At 36.1% G+C, this 23,797-nt stretch overlaps 1 protein-coding gene across 3 annotated transcripts in view; it reads left to right on the top strand.

Moving 5' to 3' along the window:
• The window catches only part of CDS1 (CDP-diacylglycerol synthase 1), a 97,952-nt gene that overhangs the window by 41,061 nt on the left and 33,094 nt on the right, over nucleotides 1-23,797 (top strand). For 2 of the 3 annotated variants that reach the window (XM_063809495.1, XM_517179.8), the window contains exons 6-12: nucleotides 7,864-7,922; nucleotides 9,898-9,980; nucleotides 11,318-11,405; nucleotides 14,979-15,047; nucleotides 17,043-17,195; nucleotides 19,233-19,352; nucleotides 21,427-21,530. In XM_063809495.1, coding sequence (XP_063665565.1) covers nucleotides 7,864-7,922; nucleotides 9,898-9,980; nucleotides 11,318-11,405; nucleotides 14,979-15,047; nucleotides 17,043-17,195; nucleotides 19,233-19,352; nucleotides 21,427-21,530 — 676 coding nt within the window. The remainder of the gene's footprint in view (nucleotides 1-7,863; nucleotides 7,923-9,897; nucleotides 9,981-11,317; nucleotides 11,406-14,978; nucleotides 15,048-17,042; nucleotides 17,196-19,232; nucleotides 19,353-21,426; nucleotides 21,531-23,797) is intronic. The other variant, XM_016951502.4, reaches the window with a different exon arrangement.

Genomic DNA, 23,797 nt, shown 5'->3' with positions numbered 1-23,797 from the left:
TTTTTGCTGGGCGCGGTGGCTCACACCTATAATCCCAGCACTTTGGGAGGCCGAGGCAGGCGGATCACAAGGTCAGGAGATCGAGACCATCCTGGCTAACACGGTGGAACCCCGTCTCTACTAAAAATACAAAAAAAAATTAGCTGGGCGTGGTGGTGGGCGCCTATAGTCCCAGCTACTTGGGAGGCTGAGGCGGGAGAATGGCGTGAACCTGGGAGGCGGAACTTGCAGTGAGCCAAGATCCTGCCACTGCACTCCAGCCTGGGAGACAGAGCAAGACTCTGTCTCAAAAAAAAAACAAAAAACAAAAAACAAAACTAGTTTTTTTTTTAAATGGAAATATATGCCCATGATAAAAATTTAGACTAGAAAGGAGTATTCCATGAAATCCTCCTCCACCTCAGTGCCTTACTTATGATATCTGGAGGCTTACTACTGTTATTCCAGATATTGTCTGAGTATTCAAGCTTTTATGTTTATATCCCCCCTCCCTTTTTCTTATACAAGTAAGAGTATCTCTTCTGTACCATTTTTCCACTTCATATATTAATAGCTTATAGATGGATTTATATTGGCACATCTACATCTATCATTGTATCCATATCTGCAGTTACATCTATATTGATATACAGCAATAGCTGAGAGGTAGAATGTCAGCATATAAGGTGATTACTGTTTTCCCCTTTGGTTTTGCTATAATTTATGCTTGAGAATAACATCTCAATTGAGTGTGGACCAATAGTGTAGTTCATTTTCTTTGTTGTTTCTTTTTATATATTTTGTCTTTCATAGCCTCCTAACCAGCCCCTTTTTAGTAATTCTTTGTTCCATGTATGACTTTTTGGACTCTACTTCTATAAAATACAATCAATGTTGTGTCTTTTTTTTTTTTTTTTGAAACAGAGTCTCATTCCATTGCCTAGGCTGGAGTGCAGTGGCGTGATCTTGGCTCATGGCAACCTCTGCCTCCTGGGTTCAGGTGATTCTCATGCCTCAGCCTCCCAAGTAGCTGGGACTACAGGCATGCGCTATTGTGCCTGGCTAATTTTTGTATTTTTAGTAGAGATGGAGTTTCACTATGTTGCTCAGGCTGGTGTCTAACTCCTGAGATCAAGTGATCCTCCTGCCTTGATCTCCAAAAGTGCTGGGATTATGGGCATGAGCCACCATGTCTGGCCTGGTATTTCTTCATTTTTCTAACCGTATACTTATTTCTGCCATAGACATATTTTACCATTTCTTATTTTACACTCTTAGAATCACAGAAACTTACTGAAAGTCATCAAAGTCATTCTTAGAGCAAACATTTCAGTGTTTTCCAAAAGCTAGATACTGTGAATGATGTTGAGGATATAAAGGGAGATGAAGCGATTGTGTGCTTTCCAGGGTCTTGAAATTGGTAAGATGTGAGTCTTCTAGTTCATTGCTGAAATGTGAACAAGTCCTGTCAGGAGCATGAAGAAGAGGAAGGAAGGCCATGGAAGGCCTTTGAGAAGAGATGACAGGTTTCATGAAAAGGAAAGAGCAAGCAGGCAGTTGCCAGGTATCGTATAGTAGAAAAGTCCATTCCAGGCGGAGGAACAGCTGTGCAGGCATGAGAATGAGAAAGGATTGCATGTTTTGGGTTCATGGAGGCATTGAAGATAGGGAAGGTAGGCAGGAGCCACATCTTGAGAAAATCTGTATGTCATGGGAAAGGTTTGGACTTTATATCTGGGAAAACATTGGAGGATTTTAAGCTAAGAAATGATATAACCAGATTTGTAATTAAATGAAGTAGGTTGGGAGACATGATCAGGCAGACTAGATAGGAAGTTACTACTGTAATCCACACTAAATGTAGTAACGACCTAAACTCTTCTGGTTTGTAGTTAATACTAAATGAGTAATAAGTTAGAAAATAGGCCGGGCGCGGTGGCTCATGCCTGTAATCCTAGCACTTTGGGAGGCCGAGGTGGGTGGATCACGTGAGGTCAAGAGTTCAAGACCAGCCTGACCAAAATGGAGAAACCCCATCTCTACTAAAAATACAAAATTAGCCGGGCGTGGTGGTACATGCCTGTAATCCCAGCTACTCGGGAGGCTGACGCAGGGGAATCCCTTGAACCCAGGAGGTGGAGGTTGCGGTGAGCCGAGATCATGCCATTGCACTCCAGCCTGGGCAACAAGAGCGAAATTCCATTTCAAAAAAAAAAAAAAAAACATAGAAAATAAAAATACCACAGGCTGATCGTAGAACCCAACTGCTATTTTATGACAGTCTATGACATAAACAGTCTATGACATAAACAGTCTATGACAGTTTATGACAGTTTATATATCACAAGTTATTGGCTTAAAATGCACTTCTTTGTTGCGATAATTGCATATTCACATGCAGTTGTAAGAAATAATAGATCCTTTTACACTTTGCTCAGTTATCACCAATGATAGTATTTTGCAAAATTATAGTACATAACACCAGGATATTGACATCATTACAGTCACACAAATGTACTTTTTGTTTGTTATTTTGAGACAGGATCTCACTATTTTCCCAGGCTGGTCTTGAATTCCTGGACTCAACTTACCCTTCTGCCTCAGACTCCTTGGTAGCTGGGATTACAGGCGTGTATTACCACGCCCAGCTCTACAGATATACTTTAAAAATGCAACCTCATAGTAAGCTAGGAGCTACTCAGTTAAATGATGTAACTTCCAGTATAAAACAGGCATAGAATACTATATGTCTATTATCATTTTAAGCGTTGCCTAAAAATGGCTCGGTTAGACCAAAAGCACCCATGGTGTACCTCTCTTGTTTATTTAATTCCCAGAGCGCAGTGCAGGCCTGGCATTGAGGGTCCGACTATGTATTTGTTGGATAAACGATTAAGAGGCTGAGAACATGCACATCCACACACAGTGCTTCTTAATGATATTTTCTTAGTATCAGTGTTTTGTTTGCTGAGTCTTGAGGCCTTAGTGGCTACTCTTGAAGTGCTTAGCAACATTTGTGAGCTTAGTCTAGCAAATGGAGTTAGACTTTGAAACAGGACTATGGAAATAGAAAGTATGCTAACATTGAGATATTTGTACCTTTCTTTCAAATTATGTTGTAGAAATCTTTGGAATCCAAGTCTTTCTGTTAAACAATATTCCAAGTGCCCTGTGAAAATTTTAGTTCTATTACAGTGGTCAAATGACTTCAGAAAATGTATGTCTTACCAGATTTAAAAAGCAGAGACAGTTCAAATTACTTCATTGACATTGAATTTTATTTAAATAAAATGTAGGTATCTCCAATTCTGACACCCTCATGGAGGTCCATGAAATTAAATGACTTGTTTAATATTATACAAAATGTCTCACTGACTAGGACCTAGAAGTCATATTGACATTTAGATAATTTTGTTGCAAAATGAGTTTGACTGATAGCAGAGAAAATCAGGGAGACTAAAAATAATAAAACAAACGTTTTCTCTAGAGTCGAGATATATATTAAAAAGAAGTCATCAACTTGGTGATTTGGAATTGGGGCTCTTTAGAAACCAGAGCAGTCATGCAATTATATGGTTAGCAGTGATGTGTAAACAGACTTAAGGTGTTTGACCCTTAATATCATCACCTTACATTTCTTTATCCAACTATAGTGATGTGCATATTATATTTAATAAATTATTTTTTGCTTGTATTTGTGCATGCATAGCTATTTTGATTTCTTTAAAGTTCTTATGGAGATAATATGACTTGAATATAATGCTTTGAGTCCAAGAAAATTGATGGACATATAAAACTAAGTTATAGCCAAAATTAATGCATAATTAAGATGTTTTTCCCAAACATCCTGAGTATCTTTTATATCAGAGGATATTAATGAAATCTTTAGAAAAGTGTCACAAATAATTCGCAAAGGACTGTATCTCCAAAACTACTTAAAATTTCTGAATTAAAGACTGCTAAACACTATACACATGCTAGTATTGGTTCTAAACCTTAGACTAACCATTCAGATTAATAGAAAACTTTTAAAAATGTTAACTAATATGATGATTGGTTTGTATGGTAATCTCCACGATGCATATTCATTTAAAACTTTTTCAGAACAACTCAGTTATAGCCTGGTGTCTGAATAAAGGCACACAATGCAGTGTGATTTTGAATTTATTTAATTTGATGCTAGAAAGTTTTGATGGTTTAGGCAAGTATAATGAAGAATATAACCAAGCGGAAGAATGGGGGATGAGTCAGAAGCTTTAGTATTCAATCTTGGGCCCATCCTACTGTCTGTTTTTTGAATTAAGGGCTGTATGTGTTTACTAAATTTTGACTAATCATCAATGGTAAATTTTAAAAACAACTTTATTTTTTCTTTGTTTTCGGTGTCTTCAACAAGAGCAAGAGCTCCTGAATGGCAGTGCCTATCTTATTCATTTTTGCATCTTGTTTCTGGCATATCGAAGGTGCTTGATAAATATTTTTTAATCTATTTTTCTGAAATTCCCTCTGTCTCATCTATTGGGCTTTTCGGTGTCTTGTGTTTTTTCCTTTACTTTTCCTGACCCCCTTAAAAATCTTCATCCTCTTCTTCTTCCTTTTTAAAGAAATTTTTAAAGAGATGGTGACTTGCTTTGTGGTCCAGGCTGGAGTATAGTAGCTTGATCATAGCTCACTGCAGCCTCAAACTCCTGGGCTCAAGTGATCCTCCAGCCTCAGCCTTTCAAGTAGCTGGGACTGCAGGTGTGTGCTGTCCTGCTCAGCTAATTTTTACTTTTATTTCATAGAGACAGGATCCTGCCGTGTTGCACAGGCTGGTCTTGAACTCATGGCCTCAAGCAGTCCTCCTTCCTTGGCCTCCCAAGGTGTTGGGATTACAGGCATGGGACACTGCACCTGGATTCTCTTGTTATTTTTGAATACACCTCTCTTTAGTTTGTTGGGTAACTGGTTCTGCTTAATGACTGGAGAACTCTTTGATGCTGAGCAACAAGATGTACGTATCTTTGTATTGAGAACACCAGGCACAATACTATGTAGATAAATGATGATAAGTATAACTTTTATGTAAAGAACTATATATTAGGAGGCCTTTTCAGTACTTTTATTTATACTACTACAACACATTCTGTGATTTTGATTAAGAAATAGTTATACAAGCATTCTTTGTTAATCAGGGAAAAAACCTATGGATCCAATTGTACAAAAAGTGACCGTTTCCACAGATTTATTAACATATAAATGTATTTTTAAGTATTTAAACATAAAATGTTAATATGTCCATATAGTTGTGAATGAGAAAGATTAAGTTCATATGTTTCTCTTTTACAATGTTTTTCTTTAAAAAATAATACACAGTTGGCCCTCCTATATCCATGGGTTTTGCATCTCTGGAGTCAACCAACTGTGGATTGAAAATACTCTGAAAAAAAAAAAAAAAAAACCACAATGGATGGTTGTGTCTTTATTGAACATGTATAGGCTTGTTTCTTGTCATTATCCCCTGAAAAATACAGTCTAACAATTATTTATATAGAATTTACATTGTATTAGGAATTATAAGTAATCTAGAAATGATTTAAGATACACAGGAGGATGTAAGTAGGTTATATGCAAATACTATACCATTTTATATAAGGGACTTGAGCATCCATGGATTTTTGTCCTTTGGGGATCCTACAACCAATCACCCAGGGATACTGAGAGATGACTATATTTAGCCTCAGCTATGCTAGGAAAACACTTTATACCTTCCCCTTCCTCTAAGTCAGAGAACTGTATTATCTTACTGTATCTAGGAGTCAGACAATTGTATCCCATAGGTGAAATTGGATTATGTAAACGTGAGTTGCCAAGGTTGTCCTGGATAAAATGTCCATTAGGAAAATGTTAAATGATTCTACTGGTAATTGTGTTTGAAGAAATGTAAGTAAGGGTGAATGGTGTTATCATTTCAAGAAAGAGAAAATCATGTATTTTGGAGTAGTATTTGTGAGTAGATAATTCATAGTTAATGATATTGAGAAGTTCCCAAGGCTGTGCTGGGAGAGTCAAGGGGTCTGTTTGGACAGAAAACATGGTTTCTGTCTTGTGTCTCTGCTTTGCCCCTTACCCATTGGCTTTGAACCGAGTCCAGTCCACGTTTGCCTTTAACCACGGATCAGTGGCACAAAAACAGCATAGAAATTATGTTATTACTTGAGCTTCAAGATAAGTCTACCTGCTGTAGAAGAAAAACTCAAAAACAGGAATTTTTAAAGGAATCTTTCATACAATTGGTAATTTTGATGCCATTAATTTCATGTTTTAGTATCTCTCTCTCTCATTCTTTCTCTCTTTCCTTTCTCTCAATAAAGTGACATAATGGCTTTCATTTGTGCCTCCACTCAGAAAATGTGTCCCTATTGCTTGTGCAGGCCAGTTAGTTGGATTACCTCATAGATGACAAATAGGAGGTGAGATAGGATTGGGGTCAGTATTCATTCTCTTCATTTTGTCATGGTCCTTTATGCTTTGGCATTTCAAATTGATCACCAAAAGTAGCGAAAGGCAGCTGCTGTTTGATTCTTTGCTTGGTGAGAGTAGTAATACCCTTGTTTACTCTACTGGTAGAATTGCCTTGATAAGTATAACTTGGATGTACAAAGTCTAGTATTTATACAGAAATTGATCAACTGAAAATTCAATTTCTCTCTTGGAGAACTCACTCTTTAAAGATACTGCAGAGGCTGGGTACAGTGGCTCACACCTGTAATCTTGATACTTTGGAAGACCAAGGTGGGAGGATCGCTTGAGGCCAGGAGTTCAAGGCTGCAGTGAGCTGTGATTGTGCCACTGCACTCCAGGCTGAGCCATAGAGCGATACTTGACTCAAAAAAGAAAAAAAAAGGATGTTGCAGAATAGAATGCATACATAGCCATTTATCTGAAATTAAATTTGGTTTATATATTTTCAATATCCACCTCTGTAAAATAAACCTATCTTTAGATGTTTACTGGTATTTTTGGCAAGAAGTGATTCATATTGCCTCCCATTATTTTAGTATATGATTATTAGATTTCACTTAATTGGTTAGAATTTAATAAATTATCATTGTAATAAATTTGTAAAATGTAAACATAAATACATATACTGTTTGTAAATCTTTACATTATTAAGAGTATTACATTTTACTATAATTATTGTATGCTTTTGAGAAATTGCAAATTTCTCTTAACCTGAATTTTGCTGATCTCAGTTCATGGAACCACGTGACTCTTAAGGGTCAATAGGATTTTAGTGTTTATTTTCTAGCCCTGTGATCCTCAGTAAATTAATAAAGCCCTTTGTGCATTTTTCCTCATCTGTAAAATGGAGCTAAAAATGAGTACCTATATTATAGGAATTTTGAAAGGATTTAATCAGTTGGTAATAAAGGATCATCATTAATGATAAAATGCTTAGATAAGAGCCTAGAAAGAGTAAGCATTCAATAGACTTTAGCTGTTATAATAGTTATTATTAATTTTTCTATTATGTAGAGATTGAAAACATTCTGTACATACACTTGATGCATTGTTATAGCAAATAAATACTATTTAATTTAAATTTAAGATCTGTTTTCCATGCCCACATATTAGCAAGGGACGAATTAATTGAATTAATGCAGAGGGTGTTTATTGAATTTGTGCCATGGAATGTATTAGGCACTTTGGAGAGTACAAGATTGTTTCCCTCAAGAAACTTACTTTAAATGCTTAATGTAAGATAGTAGGAGAGATGGCATCTGAGTAAGTAGCTAAAATATGCCTAGCTGTGATACAGGAAATTGGTTTATTTGGGCTCAAGGAATCTTAACCCTTTGTACCAAATTGTACAACGAGCACATGTTTTTTGTTCTTGAACAGGTTTCTGCATGTTTGTACTGAGTTTGGTGAAGAAACATTATCGTCTGCAGTTTTATATGGTGTGTATTAACTATTATTCCTTAGTCATTATCTGTGATAAAAACCCTTAACTTTTTTTTTTCTGTAGTGAGAAGATACAGTCGAATCTGCTAGCTGTTGTTTTGCATGAATGTGAGGGATATTTGGATTTCAGATGACCATTAGATATAAACTATTAAAGTTGAGAAGTTTGTGAGGATTTTAAAATTTTAACTGTTTTCAAAGTTTACTAAAAACTTTTTCTTTGAATATTTTCAAATGGTGTAAAATTAAAGTTTTTGGGTTCCTTTAATTTGTAGAAATTTGAAGAATTTTCTTAGTCTCCTGGACAGTTACTATGTCTGAGAAACATCTACCATATTGTTCTATGAAAGTAACTATGTTTACTTGCACTTGGCGTGCGCATAAAGCAGCAGAGCATGTATTATCTTGGTGGTTATGGTTAGTCATAGAATTGTGTAATTCTTTTTGGCATAAGATATTTTGTTCAATGTACCAAAGCCTGTCTTAAGAAATGTATCACTTTACATATGAACTTTTTTTATTTTCTTAAATTGTAGCTAGTACAACTGTACAATGCAATGTAGTATTCAGATCTGTAAATTCATGTGATAGGCTTATTTTGGACTTGGAATATATTTTCTGTTCTTTATGCTTAGCTTTTCTCCATTAAGACATTCTGCTGAACATAATTGCTGGGAAATTGTTGTGTTTCTTGTATTTCTAATTTAAGGGAATCTGAGCATGAAGAGTAAAATTCTTAGTGAATTTTATATAGAAACAAGGCAAGTAAAAATAGTAGAATATCCAGTGAAAATGTAAATGGCATCTATTGGAAAAAATTTAATTAATGCATTTTTAAGCAATCAGGGTAAAAGAGAATTGGATCTTTCAAGCAGATAAAAATAGAATAAAATAGAGCAACCAATATAATATGGTTGCTTAAATGGGAAACAGGTTTATTAAGAATAAATCAAAAGGCCAAGTGCCGATGGCTCATGCCTGTAATCGCAACACTTTGGGAGGCCAAGGCAGGCGGATACCTTGAGCCCAGGAGTTTGAGACCAGTCTGGGCAACATGGCAATACCCCATTTCTACAAAAAATATGAGAATTAACCGGGCGTGGTGGCACACACCTGTAGTCCCAGCTACTGGGGAGGCTGAGGCAGGAGGATCACTTGAACCTGGGAGGTCAAGGCTGCAGTGAGCTGTGATCACACCACTGCACTCCAGCCTGGGTGACAGAGTGAGACCCTATCTCAAGGGTGGGGGTCCAGGGAGAATAAATCAAAATCTTAAGAATTTTTAAAAGTAATTTTATGAATTTCAATCAAAATCATAAGACTCGTACATGGAAACCATATTGATTATATTAAAAGTGGCCATTTCTCAGGCTAGATAGAATTGGCAAAACACAAAGGTCTTTACAAATTTGAAATTGAATACTGTCATTGAACAGACCTGTCACGATCACCCTTCAAGTATGAAAGATAGAGTTTAAGGGCAATTGAACCCTGCTGGTTTGAATCATTTGAAGTTGGAAATAACTCTTTATGGGAAAAAGTTACCGTAATAAACTCTGAAAGAAAAGGAATTTTTTAGCATTTTGTTAATAACTGCAGAATGCAGCCAGAGTAAAATGTTCCCCTTTAAATGTTGCTAAACCAGCAACAGAAATCTCTCATCATCACTTAAATCTAATGATTCAAGATAATGGTTTATTTTTTATATGTTTTAAAAGTTAGTACTATATAATTAGAATTCTATTTATATATAAATTAAGGTTACTTTGTTAAATGTTTTCATTATTTTAAGGTTCCAGTAGGCAACAAAACAAACATAATTTACTAACAGTGTTTTTATTTTATATGACTCTAACTTGTACATTTTGACCAAAAGTCATGGTAGAAATTTGGGTTTCAAATCGCTGTTGCTTCTTCAGCTGCACTGATCAGTTGTGTTCACTAATTTTTGTATTGTTGGGCTATTAACAGTTCGCATGGACTCATGTCACTTTACTGATAACTGTCACTCAGTCACACCTTGTCATCCAAAATCTGTTTGAAGGCATGATATGGTAAGGCAACAGAATGCTTTATGCTGCTTTATGTCATAGCACTTTTATAGTTCTTTAACGTTGGACAGTGTCTTACAGATTTCTACTAAAATGTACTGTTTGTTGTTCTTATATTCCATTAAACTATCTTACTGAGTTTTGCTTACTATTTGACAACTAAAGACAAAATGCTTCATTAACAACTGGATACCATTCTTATTCAAGTTCCAAATATAGGAAGTTCCCATAAAAGACCCAAACAATTAATTACATTTTCAGGTGTTAATAAATCCTAGTGTAACTTTTCACAAAAGATAGACTTTAAATATAATATTTATTAAGATATTATTTACATAGAATGCAAAAAAATATAAAACTTTGCCTACTAGTAACTACTGTGAAGAAATGCATGTTTTTCTAGGTGAAAGTTGGGTAGGTTTTCTACTTTGCTCCTGTGTAGGAGTGGGTTTCCAGATTGTAGAAGTTAATTGCTCTATGGCAGTGGCTTGCATATTCAGAAAGCATTTTTGTTAGGTAAAAATTATAAAACTTATTACTTAAAAATTAGTTGGAATGGAGAAAAAGCTTAAGATTAAAAAAAAATCTGACCGTATTTTCCCCCCACTCATTTTAAACTCATTAATTAAAATCTTTTACAGTTGATGGGTTTTGTCAAGATAAATTGTATTCCCTTGACAGCTTTATGTCTTTTTACCAAGGGTGTGGGTGTGTCTTTGTGTGTGTGTGTCTCTGTGTGTATGTGTGTGTGTAAAGTAATTGGAATCATTTTAAGATTGTCTTTCATGTATTGTACAGACTTTTCATTGATGGGGCAGTTACTGAAGTAAGTAGGTTCTGTACATTCAGTAGGGTTTACTGAAATCAAAAGCTAAGATAGAATTACAATTAATAATTGAGAATATGTATTAAGAGCTTGATATAAATTTATCAGATTATGTTCTGTCTAAAGAAATGACTCATTTTCATATTAAAAGGCTGGTTTTCTTAAGATTAGCTTTCAGTCTGCCTTTTATTTTTTATTGTAACATGTTCCTCATAAAACTAAAATGAAAACATCCATAACTGTAGAAATCAATAATTTAATATTTTCCTTAGCAATATTTTCCTAGCATGTTAGTTTATTTTTAGATTTTGCTCTGTTTAAATTGGTAAGTGGGCAAATTTGGTTGATATTTATCATTTCTACTGTTTTGGCAAGTGTTATGTTCTGGGTAGGCTGCAGTGCAATCCAAAGGGTTATTCTGATGGTTCATTATGAATCATAACCTTTCCGAATATCTGCCACTTACTCAGGTGAACTTTTTTCTGCTGACTTTTTTTTTTTTTTTTTTAAACAGGTTCCTTGTTCCAATATCAAGTGTTATCTGCAATGACATAACTGCTTACCTTTTTGGATTTTTTTTTGGGAGAACTCCACTAATTAAGGTAATGGAAAAATTTTATAAGCAAGCCACTATGTAACCTTAAAGATTAGCCACTGGAGAACATTTCCAACAACTGTGCTGTTGTGCATTTTTTATTTTTGAGGTGCTTTGATTTTCCTTAGCTGCATGGTGCAGAAGCAGCAAACCATATTTCTCAGTACTTCCATCTGGGTTCTTCATCAGCTCTTCTGTTGGCTCCTCAGGAAGGGCATGACTCCATCAGTCTGCCTGCCTGCCTGCCTGCCTGCCTGCCTGCCTGCCTGCCTTCCTGCCTTCCTTCCTTCCTTCCTTCCTTCCTTCCTTCCTTCCTTCCTTCCTTCCTTCCTTCCTTCCTTCTCTCCCTCCCTCCCTCCCTCCCTCCCTCCCTCCCTCCCTTTTCATCTTCATTTTATCTTTATGTGGTTTCTTTTCTTTCCTTTTTTTTTTTGAAGATGGGGTCTTGCTTTGCCACCCAGGCTGGAGTACAGTGGCGCTACCATGGCTCACTGCAGCTTCCACCTCCCAGGCTCTAGCAATCTTCCCACCTCAGCCTCCTGAGTAGCTGGGGCTTCAGGTGCATGCCACCACACCCGGCTAATTTTTGTATTTTTGGTAGAGACAGAGTCTTGCCATGTTGTTCAGGCTTGTCCCAAACTCCTGGGCTCAAGCAGTCTGCCCATTTCAGCCTCCCAAAGTACTGGGATGAAAGGCGTGAGCCACCGCCCCTGGGCTCTGTGGTTTTTTCTCTTGGCCATTGGTGCAGTTCTTCTTTATCCTCCTTTCCAGCAAGCCTATACACAAGCCTTTTCCTTGACTCTCCTCTCCCTTCAACCTGTCGCCTTACCTGTCCCCTCCTTTACCAAACTTTCTCAAAGAAGAGATTATATAATACACCTTCACATCCTCATATCCATTTGTGTGACTTTTCATATCCAAACTCATACCAAAAGAAGATTTTGGGGCCCTACAATAAAATACTAATAAAATACAAGTAATAATGAAAGGGAAAGGAAAATACACATGAGTAGACCATGTTGTTTTGCTATAGAATTGGTTCTGTTTATGGGCAATGGTAAAGAAGGAAATGAACTAAATTATATAGTTCTCATTTGGGAGAAGAAATAAACTAATTCTTCATGGAAATCAAATCATTTTCTAGAACTGATTTCTTCTAAAAGAGCTCTTCTTTATTTTTGTTTAGTTTTTATTTGTTTTTGGAGACAAAGTCTCGCCCTGTCACCCAGTCTGTAGTGCAGTGGCGCAATCTGGGTTCACTGCAACCTCCGCCTCCTGGGTTCAAGTGATTCTCCTGCCTCAGCCTCCCAAGTATCTGGGGTTACAGGCAGCTGCCACCATGCCTGGCTAATTTTAGTATTTTTAGTAGAGACAGGGTTTCACCATGTTGGCCAGGCTGGTCTAGAACTCCTGACCTCGAGTGATCTACCTACCTCGGCCTCTGAAAGTGCTGGGATTACAGGCGTGAGCCACCACACCCGGCCTAAAAAAGCTTTTCATGTTGGAGTTTCAGATAAGATTCACACATTTCACATTATTGGGCAAAGTTTTTAATAATGTTCTCACAGACATATTATTACCTGGCTGTTTTGATATTGTTATATGAACGCAGTTTTGGAAGGACTGAGACAATTGTTCAGATATAAAGCCTTCTGTTTGTTCAGAGTGGTATGAGGGTAGTTTAGTATTACCAGAGGAATTTGTGGACTGCCTGTTCTTCCAAAAACCTCTGTAAACTCTTCCCCTCTTGGGGAGGAGTTCACAGAGAGCACCTGCTGAAAGCATCAGCACACAGAGAGCGTTGGGCTGAGCTGTATAAGGATACTGGTAAGCAAGCTGTATATTTTTAAAATGTTTCTAAAGCTGCTCCAGAGTTTCTAAAGCTTGAATACATGATTTACGTATTCAAGAGTTCTACCCAGACTGAGAAGTTTTCGGCTTGGGAAGCTGTATTAGTTCATTCTCACACTGCTATAAAGAAATGCCAGAGCTTTAATTGGCTCATGGTTCTGCAAGCTGTACAGGAAGCATGGCTGGGGAGGCCTCAGGAAACTTTGATCTTGGCGGAAGGGGAAGCAGGCACATCTTACATGGTCAGAGCAGGAGGAAGAGGGAGAGTGAGGAGGTGCCACAGACTTTTCAACAACCAGATATCATGAGAACTCATGGGACAGCAATAGGGGGATGGTGCTTAACCATTAGAAACCGCCCCCCTGACCCAGTCACTTCCCACCAGGCCCCACCTCCGACACTGAGGATTATAAGTGGACGTGACATTTGGGTGGAGACACAGATCCAAACCATATCAGAAGCCTTCAAAAAGGCTGTTATAGCTGTGGAAGAATCTTAGCAACTGATTTTGAACACAGCCTTCTAGTGAATTTATCAGGCTGGATTAATTGTATAATATACTTAGATAATTGAACAGTTAACCCCTAAATCGATATGATATGCATCAATTTAATTTGATAAGCTATCTTTACAATAATCAGCAGGCACTTTTGAATTTGAGTCTGCTCCTACTTCATGGCAGTGATAGTGAATTACCCTAGGAGAAGGTGTGTCTGTCCCTTCTCTGTGGCAGAATTGTTATCAGATTTGTTAAGAAACCATTTCTGCCAACTGTTTTGGTTTGGGGCTTTATGAATATCAGGACAAGAAGTCTATGAAGAGCTCCTATAGGTTAACCCATAACCCATTTTAATACTTCAGAGACTTTATTCTGATATTTGGTTTCTGTCCCTCATTAATGACCCGATGACCAAATCCTCCCACACATCACAGTCTTTATCTCCCCTGAGCAACAACTTTCACTTTTTGCTCCTGAATCTTTTCCTCCTGCCCCGACACCACTAACTTCTAGATTTTTTTCCAGATTTCTTTCCATGAATGGTCCATTGACTGGGCAGCAATAGCCTGAATCCAACACAAACAATATCTCTTCTTTGAAGTGCAGCATGTTCCTTTCTTCTTGGAAATGGACATAGATTGTGAAAAAAGAGAGGATATGTCAATACTTGAGCAAATACAGTATCTGGGGCTCTGGAGTATTTTGCCATATCAGAAGGAAGTCTGTGTGTATATAGCATATTAGGAATATGTGAAAATTATATGTGCTAAAATGTCCATGTTTTGTTGTACTGATTCTATTTTTGGCCAATAGCAGGTCAATACTGACTGTGTGTACTTGGAATGAATATGTCTCATTCTTATTCCAAGAACTTACACCAACTATTACCGGGTTTTATATTAGCATAAGAGTCATGGGACAGTTATTTTAGTATAGAGTTTATACTCTTTTGAGAGACAGAACAAATTTAGACCATTTAACATGAACAAACACATATTCACAGCATGTCAAATATTTGAGGGCCTACTATGTGTTTAAATATTATTAGAGAGATTTTCACTAGTAAATCAAGATCAGAGAAAAGGAAAAAGGGTTTTGAACTATTCCAATAAGAGAAAAAGTAAGGAGAGATGTACAAGTTATTGAGGAAATAGTTTATATATATATATATATGTATTGTGAGTTTTGTGAGTGCAGTAAAGCTTTTTAATTTTATTTGCCCTTTTTTAGTTGTCTCCTAAAAAGACTTGGGAAGGATTCATTGGTGGTTTCTTTTCCACAGTTGTGTTTGGATTCATTGTGAGTATTACTAAGATTTTTATTTTGTATACATTTCGAAATATGATACCAAGCTTACTGGTCTAATTTTAAACCTAGAAAAATTAAACCACAAAATGCTAATAATATATTTATTGAAACCTACTAAAAAGAACCAGTTCTGTACCTCAGCAGCCCTTATCCTGGCTACATATAGAATCACCTGAGAAGCTTAAACAAAATCTATGTCTCAGCCTTATCCCAGGCCAATTAACACCCCCAGGTAATTCTAATGGCCATCCATGCTGTCTTGCTGACTTGCTGACTTACTGTTGTGCTGTTGTGTTTGGTAGTTTCTAACAGCTATTCTGCCTTAGGCGGGGCACAAGTACTGGGACAGGTGGTGGCCTTGTGTAATAGCAGAGGATGCAAATACTATTGAAAAGCTCTGCCTTCTTAAACACATGGTGGCCACTTGGCTCAGTGGGTGGTTACTGTTGTGGGCCCAACTTGCAGAAACAGTCTAACTATAAATTATTAATGTTTGCTTTTAGCATGTTAAATAGCTATTTTTCATGTTTTACAAATTAGTTTACAGTTGTAGGATTTAGATTTTTATTAAAAGGTGTCTAGTGAGAATGAGAGTATAGTACCATAGCTGGATATAAGATAAATGTACAAAAAAGTACTGTCAGGAAGCTTTACTTTTCCTAGTTTCTGACAGTTGTGGTTACATTCTGTATCCAAATCTAGAGTACCTAGTAACAACATGAAGCCTGGAGAGAGTGAATATACAAATAAATGGAAATATGCCATGATCCTGGATGGGGGAAACCACCAGAATTCCTCTATTTAATTTATAAATTTAGTTCATTTGCAATGAAAATTTTAATAAAATGTGATAAAATTATTCCAGTGTTTTTGTGGTAGAATATTGATGAGATAATAATGGACAGATAGAAGAATGCAAAAGGATCCAATCTCATCCAATGTTTTTACATTACAAAGCGAGAATAATTAAACATTATGAAGCTAAACAGTGTAAGAATTTGTTATTATCAAAGACTAACTTGAAAATACCACAGGAATAGCCATATCATTGGAAGAAAAGTAGGAGCTACCCCATAAGCCTGTAATGCATGACAAAATAATGAGGAAGGAAATTTCACATCTATATGAAATTATATATATATAATATATATAATAATATGTAATATATATTTTATATATATAATATATATAATAATATGTAATATATATTTTATATATATAATATATATAATAATATGTAATATATATTTTATATATATAATATATATAATAATATGTAATATATATTTTATATATATAATATATATAATAATATGTAATATATATTTTATATATATAAAATAAACTGGTTGTTTGGAAGCAAAATCAGTTTATATTCATTCCTAGTGTCTTGAATTTCTATTAATCATTCTCAAGCAGAATAATAGGGTGAATGGCTGCAAGAAAAGGAGAATAAGCTGTTGTCTAGCAATTTAAATTTATAACAGGATATCTTATTTTATGTATCTTACTTCCAAGGCTGTGGACAGCTAGTTTTAAAAATTGCAATGGTGTGGCCAGGGAAAGAATAATTTAGTCAAAGTTTTCTGGGTTGGCTAAGAACAATGGTGTTTTTAACCTGTACTATTTTGTACTATTTTCATTGTAATTTTGAATTACTGGTTAATTATTAACTGATGAAATTAATAGAAGCTTATGTGCAGTATACTTCAGTTCTTTATTCTCCTGTACCGTATAATTGTGATTATGCAGAGATTACAATCTTATTGATTTCAAAAAAACTTTTTTTTCCTAAAGGTCTTTTAAGTCTTTTACTAGGATAATTATGACCATTTAACTTTGAAAATACATAGCAAAATATTAAGACAAAGAAATTCTGGCATTCTATCTCTGGCCTTTCTGATGTATAACTTAAAAGATATATGTTTAGTCAATGTGTTATAAACTTTTGCTTTGTTTTTTGTTTTGTTTTGTTTTTAATACCAGGCTGCCTATGTGTTATCCAAATACCAGTACTTTGTCTGCCCAGTGGAATACCGAAGTGATGTAAACTCCTTCGTGACGGAATGTGAGCCCTCAGAACTTTTCCAGCTTCAGACTTACTCACTTCCACCCTTTCTAAAGGCAGTGTTGAGACAGGTACAGTAAAAGTTCAAGATAAACATGGTTAGAGATCTTCCACTCTGAAGATTAAGCTTCCTTTATTATTTATTTATTTATTTAAGTAATTTATTGTTTTGAGACAGAGTTTCCCTCTGTTGCCCAGGCTGGAGTGTAGTGGCGTAATCTCAACTTACTGCAACCTTTGCTCAAGTGATTCTTAGGCCTCAGCCTCCTGAGTAGCTGGGATTACAGGCGCTCGCCACCACATCTCGCTAAATTTTGTATTTTAAGTAGAGACGGGTGTTGCTATGTTGGCCGATCTGGTCTCAAACTCCTGGTCTCAAGTGATCCGCCTGCTTCGGCTTCCCAAGGTGCTGGGATTACAAGCATGAGCCATTGTGCCCGGCCTGAAGATTAATTAAGCTTTCTTTAAAAGTGGGATTCAGATTTGTACAAGAAACTGATTTCTGTAGAATTTTTAATTCTTTGATATACCAGTGGTTTTAGTGTTAGCTTAAATCAAATGGATGAGAACGGGTTACAAATCAAATGGATCAGATGGTTTAGAATGTGTTTCTCATATCACTGACATCAGTTGACACAATTTAAAACTTAAAATTCACCAGTTTACCGAGTCCTTGATTTTTAGAGGACATTTATTATGGACAGAAAGTTGCTGCTTCTACAAATCAGTTTTCCTTCCAAATACAGTGCCTTCCTTGAAAGGTATCTTGGAGGCCTTACACTAGAGGATGTTGACATGCCCTCCAGTGGAACCCTCCTGATCTGTGTCATCAGGTCTGGTGAGTGGCTGGTTAAAGTGAGGAATCAAATAATAGCATGTATGTCTGTATCTTTGTGTGCACACATGTACAGCTTTGTATCTGAATCATTTTACATAAAATCCATAATTTTTGAGGAGTAGCTTAACAAATTATTTCTCTCTGAGTGCTCAGTACATGGTTTCCAAGAACTTTTTCAATGTCCAAGCCATCTGTTACCTGCTATAAAACTTTTTATACTGCTAGTGTTTGATTAGGAGCAAGGCTATTTATTGCTTTGAGAACAGGTCAAAAAATGGATGTCTCAGCCAGGCACATTGGCTTATGCCTGTAATCCCAACACTTTGGGAGGCCAAGGCAGGTGGATCACCTGATGTCAGGAGTTCCAGACCAGTCTGACCAAAAGGTGAAACCCATGTCTACTAAACATAAAAAATTAGCCAGTCGTGGTGGCATACACCTGTAATTCCAGCTACTTTGGGAAGCTGAGGCAGGAGAATCACTTGAACCTGGGAGGCGGAGGTTGCGGTGAGCCGAGATTGCACCATTGCACTCTAGTCTGGGCAACAAGAGTGAAACTCTGCCTCAAAAAAAAAAAAAAAAAAAAAAAAATTGGTGCCTCAGACATCTTTCTTCAACCAAAATGGGTGCATTTTGCACTGTCTATAAATTGTAGTTTCAGATTATTTTAAAAGGAGCAAGAACTACAAATTTGCAAAATAATTTGACTACAAAATTCTTCTCAGCTTTTATGATTGTCTCCCCAAATCTTTAGTGATTGTCTCACTGATGCTCATTTTGATAATAATCTTTAAGCAACTTATTTTTGTGTTTTTCCACAGCATTCATCTTAATTTTAGAGAAAAGTCCAACTTTTCCCTTATTTTATCATATAAAATTAAGGTGAAATAAAATACAATATTAAATTATATAATTACAGCAACAAAGCATTACTAGTTTAAAAAAATTTGGAAAATAACACAGCTGATTCTTTGTAAGAAGTAAAGTTCCTAGACAACCTGGAAGGTAGACTACCACGCTGCAAGATTTCAGTGTGCCAGTTGCCTGTCATTATTCTTACAGAGAAAAGGGAAAGTGCTGGCTAAGTAGAGGATGGTACAGAAGGCTTAAATAGACTTTTCTTCCTTGATCCTTAAAGTTTGAAAAATTAACAAAAATGTGGTGCGTGCTTTGACTTACTATTTACACAATGGTTCTTAGATCAGGTGGTATGCTCAAATACAATTTCAGTGAAATTAGCCCCTCTCCTCCCCTTCTTTTTCCTCTTTAGGAAAGAGTGAGCTTGTACCCTTTCCAGATCCACAGCATTGCACTGTCAACCTTTGCATCTTTAATTGGCCCATTTGGAGGCTTCTTTGCCAGTGGATTCAAAAGAGCCTTCAAAATCAAGGTGTGTGTTTAGATTCTTTGTTATATTATTAGAGAATATAATTAGAGAATGTAACCTAGTTGGAATTTGGTCCGCTCATGATCTACATTAAGCCCCTAGGCCACAACTTTTATATCCTATTTGTTTCGACCCCACAGAAATGCTGCCACGTTGATCTGAATGTATTCTTTCTTTTTAGGTTTGTCATACCATGTTAATACATTTTAAGTGTCATGTCAGCTTCATTTATAGACATGGCATGTGTCCTTTAGTGTTGGAATAGACCCAGAATCTTGGTCTTTCAAGTGCTCACCCAAGAATCCAGCCGTGAATCATCTAAAGTTTAGTGTTTTACTACAGTCTCACTTGAAGGGACATGCAGAAGAACCTTTGGCTATGTAACTGTCCATTCTGCTAAGTCAGGTGTCATCACACTCTTTCTGTAAAGGGCAAACAATACATTTATTAGGATGTGCAGACCATATATTCTATCAAAGCTTCTCAACCCTGAACCCTGCTGTTGCAGTGAGAAAGCCCCCCGTGGACAATATGTCAATGAATGGGCATGGCTGGATTTAATAAAACTTTATTTATAAAAATAGGTTGTGGCCTGGATCTGATCTGTGGGACATACTTTTCTGACCCCTGTTCCAGAGACCTAAAATTATCCCTGTGTATTAGGTTAGATCATCATAAAGTGACATGTTATCTCAGCAATTTCATCTCAGCTTCCCTCACATGGCTGAGGCACCATCTGGGGTTAGAAAGTGGCTATGGAAGTTGGGGTGGTCAGGGAAAGCCTTTCTGAGGAGGTGGCACTTAAGTAGAGATTTGAGAAAAGAACTCCTCCAGAGAAAACTAAGAAGAGAGTTCCAGAGTGTACAGAGGAGTGGAAGAGGTTAGCCTGTTAGAAGGTGAGCAAGAACAGTGTGGCTGTGGTTGAGAGTAGGAGATGAGACCGCAGAGTTTGGTGGGACCAGATCACACGCGGCCTACGGGGTCAGGGAATAAGTGAACTCAGCGAGCATTTGCCAGTGGGAAGCTACTATGTAAGGTGCAATGCAGTATACAAAAATATACAAGATGTTGTTCCTGTTCTAAAGATGCTCACCACCTACTAGGGCAGACAATACACTTCCCCAGAGAACTACAGCAACAGCTGTGCTGGATGAGTATCTTGCGAAGGCTGTAATAGCAGAGTGGCATTGAGTTACTGTGGCTCTTTTATGCTTTGACTAGTAAGGAAGAGAAGGAGAGAAATGGGTTGGCAAAAATTAACCAAAGACTTTTTCAGTAATTATTTTAAAAAGAAAAATGTTATATTTAGAATGGTATTTTCTTTAATGGTCTCCAATCCAAGATTTTTTGTTAAATGGTGAGTTTTTTTTGCATGTTGGAAACCAAACAGCTACTGCTGTTGTAGTTTAGATATTTTTAGGGTGCCTGAGTGAACTAGAAGAGCAGTTAGTCATGTCCATTTCCTGGGCACCCAGACATGTGAATCTACCTGTAAAGGGTCAGTTTGCAGAGGCTTACTACCATTCCCTCAGTGTGGCCATTTAATGGACTAATGTGTCCCAGATGGGCTCACTGTAATTTTATTTTTTACTCTAACACTTAAAAAAAGAAGAAGAAATGTTTATCATAGTAGTAAAATGTTTATTTCAGAGTAAGAACTATTAGGATAAACAAGTTAGAACCAGTTGTACATCTTTTAGCAGCACTAAAATAGCTCCCCAAACAGCTTGTGGTTAAAAAGAAAGCTAGGCTGTAACAAAATTAGATTAGTAATAGCTAAGATAATTTTTATTTAGAAAAAGTTTTATTAACGAAAAAAAGTAAGTGCTAGATTTAATTAACGTTTGATGAATGAATGCTGTGGGTCAATTCAGAAATCATTCTAAAAGAAGCATGTATTTGGAAGATGTGGTTTTAATCTGCTGGATGTGTTCTAATAAGTTTTTATTTAGTGAAAAAAATCCAATAGTAATGTATTTTCGTTAGAGTGAGTCCATGACGCCAAAGAGACACAGATAGGAATTTTATAGCAGGTGATTTTTTGAAAATTTGCTAATATATTTGTTTGTTTCTAAAGGATTTTGCAAATACCATTCCTGGACATGGTGGGATAATGGACAGATTTGATTGTCAGTATTTGATGGCAACTTTTGTACATGTGTACATCACAAGTTTTATAAGGTACTTTTACATTTGAGACATTTTTTAGATGATTTCTTTGAGTTCTCATTTCCATCAACATTAGTTTGAGTAAGTTAACTTTTTCCGTCAATGGTAATCTACAATATTAAAGTGAATGGTGGCCCCTGGAATTAGAGTCTTGAGCAAGATGGTTAACTTGTAATTGTTTTACCTACATTTGAACAACTTAAAAAAAGATAGTATTTGTCATGGTCCTGGACCACATTAAAGACCCAATTAATGTGGATGGTACAGGATTTGAAACTTGAGGAGATTTGATTTCTCAACTGTGGGCATTGCAATGATCATGAATACTAAGAGTTAAAAAGGAAGATAACGAAATGCATCCAGTCTACCAATTATTACTTGAGTGCCTGCCATATTGTAGAATGTTCTAGGGACAAATATGGCAGAGAACAAAACAAACCAAATCTCTGCCCCCATAGCTACTTGTTTGGAAGTTGAAGAAAGAATGATGAGAAAGAGACAATAAACAAATAAATATAGTTTGTTAGATGGTTGTAAGTGTCACACAGAAAAATAAAGCAGGCCGAGGGGATCATGCCTGTGTGTGTAGGGGCTGGCTGGTGGATGGGTGGATGAATATTGCCATTTTATAAAGGGTGGTTTATTCTTGTTATTAAACCTTAATGTTTTGGATCTGCCTTGAAATACCAGTGTGAGTGTGAAGGCTTAACATCAACTGCATGTTAACTTTATTTTCTGTGGTCTCTACTGGGGGCCCAGAAGGCAGAATGCATAATTATTAATAGTGCCTGAGCTGTAGAAAACATGGATTTCCTTCATAGTACTTGGAAGGAAATTCATATTTAGCAATCCCTAAATACACATTTTAAATATGTACCACAGTAGTGTGAGAATTTTTATATTAACTATTTTTGAGAGACAGTCTTGATAGCGAGTTTATCAATTTCATTAATCTTTTCAAAAATATCAACTCCAGGCTTTGTTAATTTTCTCTACTGTAAATTTTTTACCTCATTGATTTCTCCTCTCATCTTTCATTTCTCTGCCTTTTTTAAATGTTGAATATGCTGTTCTTTTTTTAATTCTGGAGATAAGCTTAGATTATTGATTTTTAGCCTTCTTATCTAATTTATCCATTGAAGACTATTAAGTATCACTTTATCCTCTTCCTGCAAGTTGTGATATTTGTATTTTCATTATTTACATGTTTTCTGATTTCCAGTATTATATCTTCTTTAACACATGGGTTATTTAGAAGCATATTCCTTAGTTTTCAAACAAATGGAGATTTTTTTCACTTTCCTCCCTTAATTCCACTGTGGTCGGAAAACATACTCTATGATTTGAGTATTTTATAATTTTTGAGATCTATTCTGTGGTGCAGCATGTTATCTATTCTAGTACATGCTCCATGGGCAAAGGTGTATTCTGTAGTTTTGGGTTGTAGTTTTGTCTGTGTCAGTTAGGTGAGGTTTAATTAAATCTTCTGTACTGATTTTTGTTTATTTGTTTTTGTGTTTGTTTGGTCCGCTTGTTCTATCAGTTACTAAGAGAGCTTTGTTAAAGTCTCTCATTGTGATTGTAAATGTATTTTTTTATTTGTAGTTCTACCAATTTTTGGTTTATATATTTTGAGGTTGTATTAGGTATATACAAATTTAGGATTGTCATATCTCTCCATTGAATTGATCCTTTTGTCATTATATAATGTCTGTCTTTACTGCTTGCCTTAAAGCTTACTGTGTTGAATATTAGAATAGCAATATCAGCTTTCTTTTGGTCAGTGTTTGCATGTTATTTCTTTGTCTCTCCTTTTATTTTTAACATTCCCTTTTCCTTATATTTAATGTGTTTCTTTTTTCTAGTAAGCATATAGCTGATTTTTTTCCCTGTTTTATTTATAAGACAGTTGATAATCTTTATCCTTTTAATGGGACTATTTAACTTATTTGCATATTATTTATTGATCTATTTGGGTATTAGTAATTAGTGGTTAAATCCTTAGAACTTTGTTTTCAGAATATGGCAGCTTTTTAGGGCATTAACTCATATGCTTTCTTTTAAAAAAAAAATGCTGTCCTCTCAGTAGGGAGATGTCATGCTGAGCCATGTTGTCCACCGTTTGAAAGCAGCTATTTAGACTGTTAGAAGACACTGAGAGTGCCAGGATGCAACTAGCTGGGAGCACCTGCTGACACAATTTTGCATTTAGCTGAACTTGCTAAAGCAGCCTTCCTTTTCTCTGTTGGTCTCTACTTGGGGTTTATGCTGTGAAGTTG

This window comes from Pan troglodytes, chromosome 3, assembly GCF_028858775.2.
Source record: "Pan troglodytes isolate AG18354 chromosome 3, NHGRI_mPanTro3-v2.0_pri, whole genome shotgun sequence".
NCBI classification, from domain to species: domain Eukaryota; kingdom Metazoa; phylum Chordata; class Mammalia; order Primates; family Hominidae; genus Pan; species Pan troglodytes.
This window is presented reverse-complemented; position numbering and strand designations above follow the sequence as displayed.